Source organism: Artemia sp. Qi Xiang Cuo, chromosome 7, assembly GCF_049724085.1.
Source record: "Artemia sp. Qi Xiang Cuo chromosome 7, ASM4972408v1, whole genome shotgun sequence".
Classification (NCBI taxonomy): domain Eukaryota; kingdom Metazoa; phylum Arthropoda; class Branchiopoda; order Anostraca; family Artemiidae; genus Artemia; species Artemia sp. Qi Xiang Cuo.
In genome coordinates, this window is record NC_142800.1 from 50901465 (window position 1) to 50916995 (window position 15531).

At 35.9% G+C, this 15531-nt stretch overlaps 1 protein-coding gene across 4 annotated transcripts in view; it reads left to right on the forward strand.

The window, feature by feature from the left end:
• The window catches only part of hppy (MAP4K3-like protein hppy), an 86486-nt gene that overhangs the window by 25346 nt on the left and 45609 nt on the right, over positions 1–15531 (forward strand). For all 4 annotated transcript variants that reach the window (XM_089092371.1, XM_089092372.1, XM_089092373.1 and 1 more), the window contains 3 exons: positions 2641–2796; positions 3530–3633; positions 14627–14937. In XM_089092371.1, coding sequence (XP_088948497.1) covers positions 2641–2796; positions 3530–3633; positions 14627–14937 — 571 coding nt within the window. The remainder of the gene's footprint in view (positions 1–2640; positions 2797–3529; positions 3634–14626; positions 14938–15531) is intronic.

Here is a 15531-nt window from a genome sequence, read left to right on the forward strand (position 1 = left end):
AGCCATTTAACTAAATAAAAGTAAATTAATATGAAAATTTTGTTTTAATTATTCATGTACGGTGAGCCAAGATCAAAACCTGCATTTATTCAAAAACGTTCAAAAATTAAATAAAAAAAACAAGTTTTTTTAACTGAAAGTAAGGAGCGACATTAAAACTTAAACCGAACAGAAATTATTCCGTATATGAAAGGGACTGCCCCCTCCTCAATGCCTCGCTTTTTACACTAAAATTTGAATCTATCTCGCTTTATTTTTTAAAACCAATAAAAAACTTTAGCGTAAAGAGCGAGGCATTGAGGAGGGGACAGCCCCTTTCATATACGTATATTTATTACTAATAAAAACGTTCGTAAATAAAATTAAACAAGTTTCGAGAAAGCCATTTAACTAAATAAAAGTAAATTAATATGAATTTTTTTTTTTATTATTAATGTACGGTGAGCAAAAATCAAAACCTGCATTTATTCAAAAACTTTCAAAAATTAAATAAAAAAAAAACAATTTTCTTCAACTGAAAGTAAGGAGCGACATTAAAACTTAAAACGAACAGAAATTATTCCGTATATGAAAGGGACTGTCCCCTCCTCAAAGCCGCGCTCTTTGCGCTAAAGTTTGACTCTGTCTCACAACTTTATTTTTTAAAACAATAAAAAACTTTAGCGTTAAGAGCGAGGCGTTGAGGAGTGGAACAGTCCCTTTCATATACGGAATAATTTTTTTTCATTTTAAGTTTTAATGTCGCTCCTTACTTTCAGTTTAAAAAACTTGTTTTTTTTTTATTTAATTACAGAATAGAGGCAGTCCAAAAAAGGTGCTGAAGAATTATCTTTATTGAGGGTAAAGTGCCTTATATTTCCCTTCTTCGGAGAGCTAATCTAGTTACCGTTAAGGAAAGGAGAGACGAAATTTCCTTGCGTTTCGCTAACAATGCCCTTCACAACCCTCGGACAACTACGGCCTTCCCTTGTCAATATTCACTCCTTCGACCTCCCGTTCTGCTTCGACAAAAATCCCCCTCCTTGTCCTAATAAACGTTTCTACTGAAAGATATAGAAAAACTTCCATCCCTTACATAGTTGACATATTCAATCAGTGACTCTCCTCCCCCCCTCCTATCTCCCTTTTTAACTATATTTTTGGTGTTCATTTTGGAAGTTCCAAGCTTTCTATTTTTTGGTCGCATAACTGAATTGGTTTTTGTTTTGATTGTTTTGTACACTTTTTAATTTTACGAGTTTTTCTTCGTTTTGATATTTTGCTGATTCGGCATTGATCTTTTAATTGTTGATTTTTTTATTGTTTTTGACATTTTGTAATTATTTGACGTTGGTCCTTTTATAATTGTTTTGTTGTTGTTTGTTTTCTTATTTTTTTTTGTTTTATTGACCAAAAAGTGCGAATTCGTCCCATTTGGGCTTGTGATAGCCGTTTTCAGTAAAAAATCTTATCATACTCTTAACTGAGTTCAAGTTTTTCTACTCTGCAGCAAGCTTGTAGAATTCGTTTAAGGTATATTTACAGAAATAATTATTTGTCAGGATTGATTCCACAAAAAATAGAAGTTAGGAAGAAGCAAGAAAGGAGACAAGGCGAAGTAATGAAAAACAGAGAAGGCTCAAACTCGAGAATTTGGTAACAATTATTAAAAAAATTTTAACATAAATTACCTTAGTATGTAAAGGAAGAATCTTTTGCGGAGCCGCAATCACACTGTCCTCTCACGAGGGCTTATGACCTTCCACAATCTGTTGTTTTTGCTTTCCAACAGACTGAAGTAAAAATTTGGCTGAGATATGCCTCTCAGTCTTATCAACTAAAAATAACGATGTTTATTTCATATTTGGGACCCAATCCAGAAATAAATGCTATTGATTTACCGGGTTGGGAGATATTTGCTCCTTTGACCGTTGCGTATCCTTAGAAAGGTACTTCTAGGCTTTGAAGAAGCAAACCACAACTTTTTTAGAAGTCTGTATCTAAGATTGCGAAGTGCACTCCTACTATTTGTTATTTCCATTTATGAAGGAGATGACATGGTTTATGTGCAAGTCCATTTATGAAAGAGACGACATAGTTTATGTGTTATCGACAGGGGGTATACTCGCTAAAAGGGTTAGTAGCATTTTTGCACCAAGTCAAGAGACTCGTTATTGTAATAAGTCGGTCCCCTGCTTGGACTTTGCTCGTTTTTTCAATTATTGACGTTTTAGTTAGTTTTTGCATTAAACCTAAATTGTAGCATTCTCATAATGCATTCTTTCAAGTCCAGTTCTTAGATTTTGTTGTTTCAGTCATAGTTTTCCTGAGAGTTGATAGCTTATCCGTTTCCACGTCATTTATAGATGTTTCTACTAAATATCGAGTTTCTAGCTTGACCAGTGAAATACTTTATTTAGTGAAAGAAATTTATATTCAATAATGCTTAGTACAAGCACTTTTTTATTCACATGTTGATGATTTTTCTTAGTTTCTGGACCAATGTGTTAGTAACGTCAAGTCTTTTCACAATACTTTCATTTACTTCTTTCTTCCGAGATACAGAACACAGATAAATAAATAGTATCATTATGTGCACCTCGTTTTTGAATGGTTTTGTAGATTACATTGTGTAGTATTGAACAAAATTTGTCCTTATAGGTGACGATTATTCAATCATACAGCAAGAGATACTTATGATGAAGGACATCAGTCACCCAAATATTGTAGCTTATTTTGGAAGTTATATTAGAAGGGATAAGCTATGGATATGCATGGAATACTGCGGAGGTGGATCCCTTCAAGATATATATCATGGTATATTAAGTATATATATATATTTGATTTTGTATTGTGTTATGTTTTTTTTTTCTTTTACTCAAAACCAAGACCGTTCCCAGGGGGGGATGGAGGTTAGGGGTTTTGAACCCTCACCCCGTAAGTGTTTGTCTTACTGGTAAAAACATAACAAAATTGAATACAAATAAATTTTTTATTAGTCATTTTTTTTAAGTTCCCCCCCCCCCCGGAAAAAAAAATTGGATACGGCCTTGCTCAAAACCTTAAGTTTTATCTTCCCGTATCATATTTTCTTACCATACCTCAAAGAGTACGCGTAACTTACAAGAGTGGAAACTGGCACCAGTCTCGATAAAAAAATACCGTCGACCACGTCTACCGTTTGTTGACACTTTGAATTTTTTCATTGTAATAATAAGAATAATTAATTTAGTTTCTGCAGTTGGTAAAATTAGTATAGTAATAAATGTATGATCTCAGTCTCTGACAGAAAAACGAGTACAAAACTTAAAAAAATGCCCAAGTGTTGCCAAGCGCTAGATGGTGTTGATGCTATTTTTTGCCGATACTAGCGCCAGTTTTCAAATAAGTTTATGGACTGGGATAGACATCTTATGTTGTTTTTATCCTGAGATGACGGATTAATTTTGTTGACATAGTATAGTTTTTTTTTAACTACATGTTGTTTTTACTTCTTATAACTTCGCTGTGTAAAAAAGTAGCTATCCGACTTTATTTTATTTTCATTTAGTTGCTGGTCCTCTGAGTGAACCTCAAATAGCCTATGTTTGTCGTGAAACTCTGTATGGTCTGCAATATTTGCATACAATGGGAAGAATGCACCGTGATATTAAGGTGAGTGGCAGAGATTACATTGACTATCAGGTGTTCCGTTCAAGACTACATTAATGTTTTTTGTTTGGCCATTTGAGATCATGATGCAAAATGATGTCCGGATTTTGCATTCCCGACTTTTTTTTTTTTTTTTTTTTGAACTTAAAAGAAACGAAAAAGTTAATTGTTCATAAACGATTCCCTTTTGCAGCTTTTCTGTTATATTGACTTTTAAAAAGTATTGTAAAAAAAATTTCTTTCAATGAAAAATAAACTTCCTAAAACAAGCAGAAATATAGTCATATATTTCTATGACTTTTATAAATAAAAGTCAAGTCAAAACAAACAGAAATTACTATGAATAAATAAATGAAACCTTAAAGTGGAAAAGAAGTTAAAATGAATAGTCTATTTAAACTTAAAACGAGCACAAATACACCACAAAAAAGAGTACCCCCCCCCCCATTATAGAAAAATACCCAAAGTGGAGGGTATAATCTTTTAGTCAAAATGTGTTGTTCAAACTGTACAGACTTCCCCAGACTGTATAAAATGACCTTAAAATGTTTGGCTCCCCTAAAGTCAAACAAAAAGTACCAGGAGGTTTTCCATGTTTGAGAGCTTTATCTCCTTTCCCTTTTTCAACGCTGAGAATGTCTTGTTTTATGTAGGCGCAATATTCGTTTAATAGTCTTTTACTTTCTGCTGGTTATTGGCCTATTGAATTGAAGATTTGATTCTTTGCTTATACTTGCCTTAGGGCTAGAAATTAAGCGATGTGGTAGGGGCGTGTTGAAGGATCCATTGGCTCATCTTGGTTGCTGAATCATATCGATTGAAAATACTGAATTGACTCCAGTTTATAAAATTGCAGCTTATATGCCTTACTGCCATAAAACTGGTAGTGGCGGAGGGGGGGGGGGGGTGTGTGAAAGACTTAGAAGGAGACAATAGCCAATGTTTGCTGTCTCATCTTACAGATTAGGAATTTTTTGTGGTATTCTGGTTCAAAGAAGGTTATATGCCCACCTTTCTGATTTCTAACGAATCAGTCAGCAGTTTAGACGTATCGCGTATTCACACTGAGCAAGTACTTCAATTGTTTTCGCACCGCATCACAGAAATTCAGTCGCATAGATTTAGATAGTTTTACACTGAGTCAGGACTTTTCGCCAAGTCTTCGAAATTCTGTTAACTTGATTTTGGTCCGTTTTTGTACCGACTCATAATTTTGTTTAGTTTTTCTTCAGGACTTTGAACGACCGAATCGTTGCAATTAGTCAGAGCTTGGATTGTTTTTGTAATGGATCGTCAAAATTTCCACAGCTTAGAATTAGTTAGTCTTTCACCAAACAAAGATTTTACCTTTTACAACGAATCAGGATTTACCTCTTTTTTGTAACTAGTCAGGACTTGTTTTTGTTACACTTAGTCATTCTGGAGCTGTGGCCTAGTTTGTTTTGTACCGGGTCTGGCCGCAGCTTGAAATACACTCGTTTTTGCGCTGATTTCGGACATGGTTAATTCTTCCAGTTTGAACCCAACTCGTTTTCGAACTGAATCAGGATTTAGCTCGGATCTTTCAACTATATTGGACAAAATGGCTATCTCTAAATTCTGATTGAATGTGTTGGGGGAAATGTTGGGCGTGGGAGGGTGGCTAGTTGCCCTCCAATCACTTTGGACTATTAAAAAGGGCATTGGCCCTTTCAGTTTCCAATCGAATGAGCCTTTTTCGAAATTTTTACGACAACGAATGGCCATCTCAAAATTTCTATCAGATGCGTTTCAGGAAAATACAAGATGTCGGGGGGGGGGGGCACCCTCAGGTCACTCTGAATCTTAAAAAGGGCACTAGGACTTCTGATTACCAATTGCGGATTCTTTTAGAAAAATTGAATTAAAAAAAAAAACGAGATTTTTCAATTGAAAGTAAGGAGCAACATTAAAACTTAAAACGAACAGAAATCATTACGAATATGAAGGGGTTGTCCCCTTTTCAATACCTCCCTCTTTACGCTAAAGTTTGAATTTTCGTTCCAATTATTTAAGAATGATTTATGAAACACAAGAGCCGCTTAATTAGAAAAATAAGCTTTTTTTGAAGTTCTAAAAAAAAACTTTAACTTAAAGAGTGAGGTATTGAGAAGGGGGCAATCCCCCTCATATTTGTAATAATTTATGTTCGTTTTAAGTTTTAAAATTGCTCCTTGCTTTCAGTTGAAAAGAATCGTTTTTTATATTTTATTTCTGATCGTTTTTTTAAATAATGCTTGGAAATCTCTCCTCCGTGGAAAATCCCTCCCCACAAAAAACTTATCCATGGAAAGATCTTCTCACATAACCCCCTCCCCTTTTGCCATAAACCTCCCCCCCCCCCCTAAAAGTATATGTATGCTTCCCAATAGCCAGCTCAATACTATATATATATAAACAATGGGCAAAGCTCATGACTTGTATCTCTTCCCCTGAGGGCTGTGGAGGGTCAAGTCATCCTCAAAGACATGTCGACAATGTTGAACAAAATGGGTATCTCAAAATTTGATCGGAAGACTTTGAAAAAAAAAAAAATGCACGCTTGAGGGGGCGAGCTGCCGTCCGATATTTTTGCTCGCTTAAAACGGGTACTAGAAATGTTGATTTCCCATCAAAGAAGCCCTCTCCGATCTTCTAGGATAAATGGTTCGGTACGATCAACCCCTAGGGAAAAATAAATAGATAAACACGCATCCTTAATTTTTCTTCCGGCAAAGAATTCAAAATTCCTCATTTTTGTATATAGGAGCTTGAAACCCCTACAAGAGGGCTCTTTGATATGCTGAATCTAATGGTAGGATTTTCATTAGGTTCGCTTTATTTTTGATAGCATTTTCCCCCTTTTTCAAAAACTTGGCAAAATTTTTCAGGCTCGTAACTTTTAATGGGTAATATTAAACTTTATGAATTTTATATATTCTGAATAAGTATCAGAATTTAATCCTTTCTTACTATGACTCTGTTTCTTAGAGTTTCGGTTACTATTGATCTGCATTGCTCATTACTTACAGTTCGTTACCAGGAACTGTTTTAAAAACCGAAAAGATATGAATTTTTTTTTTCCCACTAAAAAGACTATGTCAACGAGCAAAAATGAAAAAGAGTAGGGCTGACTAACCCCATGGCTTCTCAAGACCAGAATATAATTTGCACTACACTAAAAAAAATAAAAACAAATGGCCGCAGATTGTCAGTAGAATAAACGTATACTGATATTTTTTCCTTAAAATTTTAATAATCTTTGTTTATTAAAGTAAAAAAAAGTGATAACATTTAAATTGTATTTTGTTTTCATCAAAGTACAAATTATGTTTTGGTCTTGAGAATAGAGAATCGAGAATATGTTCTAGGTCTTGTCACAGTAGAGATCATCTATTGTGGCACGAGTCAGAATCTTAACAGTGAACAGCTTGGATGACGTATTCCCCGAAAGCTCCTCTGTTTAGAAGCGAGAATACCGAAGACTATTGGGCAAAATGACTAATAGCTTTAAAAGCCTATTCAGTAAAAAACTTTTCCAAGAAGAAACCTGGATCGTGCAACACTCGTATGGTTCAATCCCGCTTTCTATGGCTATGATGAGAGAAAGGTAGAGATGGCTAGGGCACGTTCTTCGGATGAAGGATGACCGTCTAGGGCTAAACGGAAAACAGGTCGTCTGCTTTTTAGATGGGAGGATGTCATAAAGAAAGATTTAAGGGAATGGGAACTTCGTGGGAGGGTGTAAAGAGGAATGCTTTGAATGTATTGGGATGGAGGAGGAGCTTGCGAAGCTGTGTCGGCCTCAGGTGGCTTGTTGTTTGGTGAGTTAATTAGTAGTAGTACAACATTCCTGTGAGATAATACATGCCTCGGAATATTTTGTGGCTTGGACTGAAGTTTCCAATGATGAAGTCAGTGATCGTGCTGTTTGAAGCTTTGAACTGTATGCCGTCAAGTTTATATTCCCATTTCTCTGGTCCTTGGACTGCAGCAATTGTGCAGCAATGTATATTACGAACATTTGTACAGAGTAACACACAAGAAGCCTAAAACTGTTATCCCGTCCGCCCCTACCCAGGGCTGCCCCAGTTATTATTGTTACTATTATTACTGGTTTTGCATGGATGCGGTTGGGGTGGGAGGATGTCATAAAGAAAGATTTAAGGGAAATGGGAACTTCGTGGGAGGGTGTACTGAGGGAGGCTTTGAATAGATTGGAATAAAAGAAGAGAATGCGTAGCTGTGTTGGCCTCAGGCGGCTTGGTGTTGCGGTGAGTTGTTAGTAGTAGCAGTAATACTAAAACATTTCAATTAGACAGTAAATGCCTCTGAATATTTTTTGGCTAGGACCGAAGTTTCCAGTGACGAATTCAGTGATCGTGCTGTTTGAAACTTTGAACTGTTGTTTATCTTCCCATTTCACAGGTCCTTCAACTGCTGCAATTGTGAAAAAAAAAAAAATCTGAAATGAAACTTAAAAAGGTCATAATCAATTTTTTATATTCTTTCTTGTTGCATTTATTGAATAAAACAAAAAAGTGAAGTATATTGTTTTCAAATTCAAGATTGAAATTAATCAAGGCCACCCTGTTCCGAAATTTACCTGGATTTAAAGCGATCCACTATTGAATCTTAGTTTATTTTACTTAAGATCTGTCCAGTTATTATTTAAGCACTGTTTTTCAGTTTTAATGACAGTCCTTTCTTTGCTATTAATTAAAAAAACTTTTTCCACAAAATAAGTTTTTCAAAGAAAAGTAAAAAACTCCATTAAACCAAAAATGAAAGCCAAAACGAACAGAAATTACAATAAATAACCGAATCAAGCTCAAAACGAGCAGAAATTAACGTGAGTTGGGCTCAAAACCCCTATGCCTTCCCAAGGCCAGAACATAATTTGCACTTTACTAAAAAATATAAATATTTACTTTTATAACTTCAATAAATTAAATAAGATTAATATTTTGATTACTAAATATCAGTATATGTATATTAAACTGACAATGCACATTCATTTGATTTTTTTCAGTAAAGTGCAAATTATGTTCTGGCCTTGGGAAGGCATAGGGGTTTTTAGCCCAACTCATATTAATTTCTATTCGTTTTGAGTTTAACTCGGTTATTTATTATAATTTCTGTTCGTTTTGGTTTTCATTTTTGCTCATTTTTGGTTTAATAGAGTTCTTTACTTTTCTTTGAAAAACTTATTTTGTGGAATTTTTTTTTTTTTATTATTTAACTTCTGTTCGTTTTATATTGAAATAGTCTTTTCAGGGAAAAAGAAAATAATACAGTAAATCTTTTCATTTTTTAAGACTTTATAGTTTGGCGTGCTATTTGTATGCTGGAGAGAATTTTCAGCAATTTTTAACAACATACACCCTTTTAAAAATTTGGACACAAATAGTAGTGTTTAATTTAGTTTCGTACATTCTCTAGTTTGACCTGAAATAGAAAACTTGATACCATTCGCAAAAAAATCTGTTTACTTTCTTTGATAGCTTGGAAACACTTACACTATTTTGATTTGGTTCAATCTTAAGAGCAGAAGAAGCCCCGAAAGTTTGAACATAATACCCTCAGTCGTTCTTGGGATATTGCTGAGATGACTTTTTGGGAATTGGCATTAACACAGTGCATTTTGATCTTAAGGCAACATTTAGTTTTTAAACATAATGGGCAAATGAGTGTGGGGGGATGGGAGGGGGATTAATTGCCCTCCAATCACTTTCAACTATTAAAAATGGCATTAGCACTTTTTGTATTCAATCAAATGAGCCCTTTAGAAAATGCCCACGGAAGATCCGTCGATACTAAGTACCCTGGTCTAAAAAAAAAAAAAAAAAAAAAAAAAAAAAAAAAAATATATATAATGTACCCACATCGATCTTTACTATAAAAATGTCAAGCCTTCCAATCACTTTCGACTATTAAAAACGGCACTAGCCCTTTCAATTTCCAATCAAATGAGCCCTTTTGAAGTTTCTTTCAATAGAAACCTTATATGCCCCCAGGGTATAACTTACAACCCTTGCCCTGAGGGCTGGGGGGGGTTGTCATCCTCAAAGACTTGATTTCCAGAACTTTCTACTACGTTGAACAAAATGGATATCTGAAAATTTTGATTGGATGTGTTTAGGGGATGGTGGGCGTGAGATGGAGGTTAGTTACCCTCCAATCACTTTCGACTATTAGAAAGGGCACTAGCCCTCTCAATTTCGAATTGAATTAGCCCCTTTTGAAGTTTTTACGACAACGCTATCTATAAAAACCTTATATGCTCCCAGGGCATAATGTGTAACCCTTGCCCTGAAGACTGTGGGAGGAGTGTCCTGCTGAAAGTTAACTTACATCCTTTACTTAACTAACTTACATAGGTAACTTACATAACTTACAACCTTTGTCCTGGGGGCGCTGGGTGGTTTGTCATCCTCAAATACATAATTTCCTGTACTTTCAACTACATTGAACAAAATGTCTATCTCTCAACTTTGATTGAATGTGTTTGGAGAAATGGTGGGCGTGACTGGGGGGTTAATTACTCTCTATTGACTTTCGACTATTAAAAAGGGCACTAGCCCTTTGAATTTCCAATCAAATGAGCCCTTTTTGAAATTTCTACAACAACTTTCTATATAAACCTTATATGCCCCCAGGGCATAACTTACAAGCCTTGCACCGAGGGATATGATGGGGTTATCATCCTAAAAGACCTAATTTCTAGAACTTTCAACTACGTTGAACAAAATGGATATCTCAAAACTCTGAATGGATATGTTTGGAGAAATGGTGGGCGTGAGAGGGGGGTGTGTTTCCCACCAGTCACCTTTGACTGTTAAAAAGGTCACTAACCTTTTCAGTTTCCCATTGAATGAGCCCTTTTGAAGTCTCTACAACATCGCTTTTTATAAAAATCTTATATGTCCCCAGGGTATAACTTACAACCCTTGCCCATAGGGCTGTGGGGGGAGGAGGGGTTGTCATCCTCAAAGACCTAATTTCCAAAACTTTCAACGACATTGAACAAAATTGATACCTAAAAATTTTGATTGGATGTGTTCGGGGAAATGGGGGGCGTGAGAGGGGGCTTTGTTGTCCTCCAATTACTTTTAACTATAAAAAAGGGCACTAACTCTTTGAATATTCAATCAAATGAGCCCTTTTTCAAGTTTCTACGACAAATCTTTCAATAAAAACCTTATATGCCCCCAGAGAATAATTTATAACTCCTGTCTTGAATACTGTGGGGGAAGTGTCCAGCTCAAGTATATAATTTCTAGAACTTTCAATTGCGTGGAAAAAAATAGTTGTCTCAAAACTTTGATAGAATGTGTTTGGGGAAAGGGTGGGTGTGGAAGGGTGTTAGTTGCCTTCCAATAACGTTCGACTATTAAAGAGGGGACTAGCCATTTCATCGCTTTCTATAAAAACCTTATATGTCCCCAGGGCATAACTTACAACCCTTGCCTTGAGGGCTGTGGGGTGAGGAGGGGTTGTCATCCTTAAGCACCTAATTTCCAAAACTTTCAACTACGTTGAATAAACGGGATATCTAAAAATTTTGATTGGATGTGTTTGGGGGAAAGGTGAGCGTGAGAGGGGGGTGAGTTGCCCTCCAATCACTTTCAATTATTAAAAAGGGCACTAGCCCTTTGAATTTCCAATCGAATGAGCCCTTTTTCAAGTTTCTACGACAAAGATTTCAATAAAAACCTTTATATGCCCCCAGGGCATAATTTATAACCCTTGCCCTGAAGACTGTGGGGGGAGTGTCCTGCTGAAAGGTATAATTTCCAGAACTTTCAACTACGTTGAACAAAATGGCTATCTCAAAATTTTTATTGGATGTGTTTGGGGAAATGTTGGGCGTGGAAGGGTGTTAGTTGCCTTCCAATAACGTTCGACTATTAAAGAGGGAACTAGCCATTTCATCGCTTTCTATAAAAACCTTATATGTCCCCAGGGCATAACTTACATCCCTTGCCTCGAGGGCTGTGGGGGGAGGAGGGGTTGTCATTCTTAAAGACCCAATTTCCAAAACTTTCAACTACGTTGAATAAAATGGCTATCTAAAAATTTTTTGTGGATGTGTTTGGGGGAAAGGTGGGCGTGAAAGGGGGGTTAGTTGCCCGCCAATCCCTTTCCACTATTAAAAAGGCCACCAACCCTTTGAATTCCCAATCGAACTAGCCCTTTTTCGAAATTTCTACGACAAAGCTTTCAATAAAAAACCTTATATGCCCCCAGGGCATGATTTATAACCCTTGCCGTGAAGACTGTGGGGGGAGTGTCCTGCTGAAAGGTATAATTTCCAGAACTTTCAACTACGTTGAACAAAATGGCTATCTCAAAATTTGATTGGATTTGTTTGGGGAATTGGTGGGCGTGGAAGGGTGTTAGTTGCCTTCCAATCACGTTCGACTATTAAAAAGGGGACTAGCCATTTCAATTTCCAATCGAATGAGCCGAAGTTTCTACGACAACGCTTTCTATAAAAACCTTATATGCCCCCTGGGCATAACTTAGAACCCTTGCCTTGAGGGCTGGGGGGGTTGTCATCCTCAAAGGTCTAATTTCCAGAACTTTCATCTACGTTGAACAAAATGGCTATCTCAAAATTTTGATTAGATGTGTTTGGTGAAAAGGCGGGCGTGAGAGGGGGGTCACTTTAGACTATTAAAAAGGGCACTAGCCCTTTCAATTTCCAATCGAATGAGCTCTTTTTTGAAGTTTCTACGACAAAACTTTCTATAAGAACCTTATATGCCCCCAGGGTATAACTTACAACCCTTGCTCTGAGGGCTTTAGGGGAGTGTCCTCCTCAATACATAATTTCTATTTGGAAATCAACTACGCTGAACAAAATGGCTATCTCAAAATTTTGATTGGATATGTTTCGGGAAATGGTGGGCGTGGAAGGGGTGTTAGTTGCCTTCTAATTACTTTCGACTATTAAAAAGGGTACAGGCCACTCCAATTTCCGATTGAATTAGTCCTTTTCGAAGTTTCTACGACAACTTCTTCGATACAAAGTGCCCTGGTCTAAAGGAAAAAAAAATAATAAATAATGCATTGTGCCAACGTCATTCTTATATGCCCCCAAGGTATAACTTAAAACCCATGCGCTGAGGGTTGTGGGGGAGTGTCCTCCTCAAAAACATAATTTCTATATGGAAATCAACTACGCTGAACAAAATGGCTATCTCAAAATTTTGATTGGATGTGTTTGTGGAAATGGTGGGCGTGGAAGGGGTGTTAGTTGCCTTCCAATCACTTTCGACTAGTTAAAAAGGGCACTAGCCATTCCAATTTCCAATTGAATGAGCCCTTTTCGAAGTTTCTACGACAACTCCTGCGATACGAATAAAAAAAAATAATTTCTTCCCTGGTATGGAAGAAAAAAAAAAAAAAAATACATTGTGCCAACATCGTTCTTTACTTAGGCAGCGCTATTGCTGCCTATGATCAAACCCTATAGAGATATTCTACAAAAACTAAATATCATGCGATAGTTCAACTTTGCCTCTAACCATTCGAGAGAATGTTGTTTCTCCTTGTTAAAGCCCTGTATTAATTGTAATATTTTTTCAGTTCTAGGTGTATATATAAAAGTCAGATTTTAGGCTTTTTTGAAATTCCTATGAGGATTGTTATAAAAAGCATGTTCTCATAAGTCTTGTAGAGTAGAGTTAGTGACAAATTTATCAGTTTTAAGAGGTTCAGCCCTACTATAGCTATTCTATAAGTACTTATAGATGTATTAAATAACTTGTTATAGCACACTGCTTTTCCATTTACAGAATTTAAGAGAGAAAAAGCGTGTAATTTAAATAAAACAGTGGAACAACAACAAAAAATTAAATAGTAAAAATCCGAATATTTTGACTACAGGAGCTTTTATCATTAAAAAAAGGTTAAATTAAATTAAACGCAATATATAGATAAAAAGATAAAATAAACAAACAAATAAAACTAACATCTTAATGACCTTCCTAATACTGGAATCACTGTAAATAGTCTTAATAAGCACACAGAAATTACAAAATATTGTCTCTGTTACACCAGATTGTTTCTCGTATAATTTCAGTTTGACAATTAGATGTAGCAAAAATGAAATACTATATTTATTTCAAAGAATTTACATAAATCGTAGGTCATCACCCAAGATTAAAATTGCAAAGTTAAGATCTTTTGAACTATATAGGCAATCTAAGGTTATATATGGCAACAGGTCAAAGAAACTTATGTATTATATGTTGAACGGACTGTTTTATTTGCTAACTTGGCTGCGGCCCGTAGACTCTTTCCAGCATTGGCCTAATCCCTACTTTCTCTCATAAGGTTGAAACTTGTTTGGCGACTTTTATGTAACACATCACTGTTTGAAATTTATTTACTTACTTTGGCGTGAATCAAACGATGTACTCTCCTGTCCGGGACTTGGAATGAAAGCCGACGACCATTTTGTTTGATTGGCTGCAGCTTCTCCGGCGATCTTTAGCCAATCCTTCTCCCATCTTTGACCAGGTTGTCTCCCATCCCACCATGTCTCCAAATTTTCGAGTTTTTACCACAGTTTCTTCTTTTGACCTCTTAGTTTTTGTTTCAAGGAGGTTGCTGGTTTACAAGCAAGTACGGCTCGATATATCATGCCTGTGGGATGATGCAAAGTGTGGCCAAGGAGCCTTAGGCGTCGTTTTTTGATAATAAGTGAGGATTCTCAGGCTTGGGTTTGTCGGAATCTGTTGTTTTTGTTTCTTTTTTATTTGGGATTTTGGAATATGGCAGGCCAATCTGAAATGGATTTTTTTTTATCTTTTTCTAAATTCTTGTTGGCCTAAAACCGTTTTTTCCACTAAATACCTTCTTCCAAATGATTACTCAATTCCTTTTTTCTGTTCCTCATTTTTAGGCAATACTAAAGTGCTCTCTCTATATTTTGTTCACTAACTCGTGTACAAATCAGTATAATCGTTTCATATGTACTATTTTCAAGGGTGCCAATATTTTATTATCGGACAATGGTGAAGTCAAACTGGCTGACTTTGGCGTTTCTGCTCAGATTACTGCCACATTAAGTAAGCGAAAGAGTTTTATTGGTACGCCCTATTGGATGGCTCCAGAGGTTGCAGCAGTAGAGAGGAAAGGTGGCTATAACCAACAGTGTGATATTTGGGCTGTAGGAATCACGGCAATTGAATTGGCTGAACTTCAACCTCCTATGTTTGACCTTCATCCAATGAGAGCACTTTTCTTAATGTCGAAAAGTAGTTTTAAACCCCCTGCGTTAAAGGACAAGGTGAAATGGTGAGCAAATGTTTTTAATAAAGACATTGTTTATTTAGTCCGGGCGAGGAGAGAGGAGCACATCCTCTCAAGTAATATGAACTGGAAGTTTGATATAGTTTTGTTTAAAAAAAAATAAACCTTCTTCAAACCACAGTAGTGAAAAACCTCATCCTGTAAATTCTAAAATATACGCCTTTTTAAAGCACGCTGTGTTTACCAAAGTTTATTCATTAGATATTTTGTTCAAAGTTTATTCGTTAGATATTCAATTTAATCTATATTCTATCTTTCCCTCTTTATCTTTCCGTATCTTTGTATATTCCATATTTATAGTGTTTTTGCATTTGAGCTTGATGAACTGCATAGTTGAAATACTTGGTGGGTGTCAGAGGATTTTTCTGGAGGAGGGGAGGGGGGTTTCGAATGCCAAAAATTGAATACCTAATAATTAAATGGTATAGCCGAAATTATTGTTTGTGAATGAAGGTGTTTAAATGAGAAACGAAAAGAAAATATTTGAAGGGAAAGTTGGGCAATATAGAACTAAATTATAATAGTAAAAAAAACAAAAGAAAACAGTGGAATCGTTTATCTTGAAATCGTATAGCAATG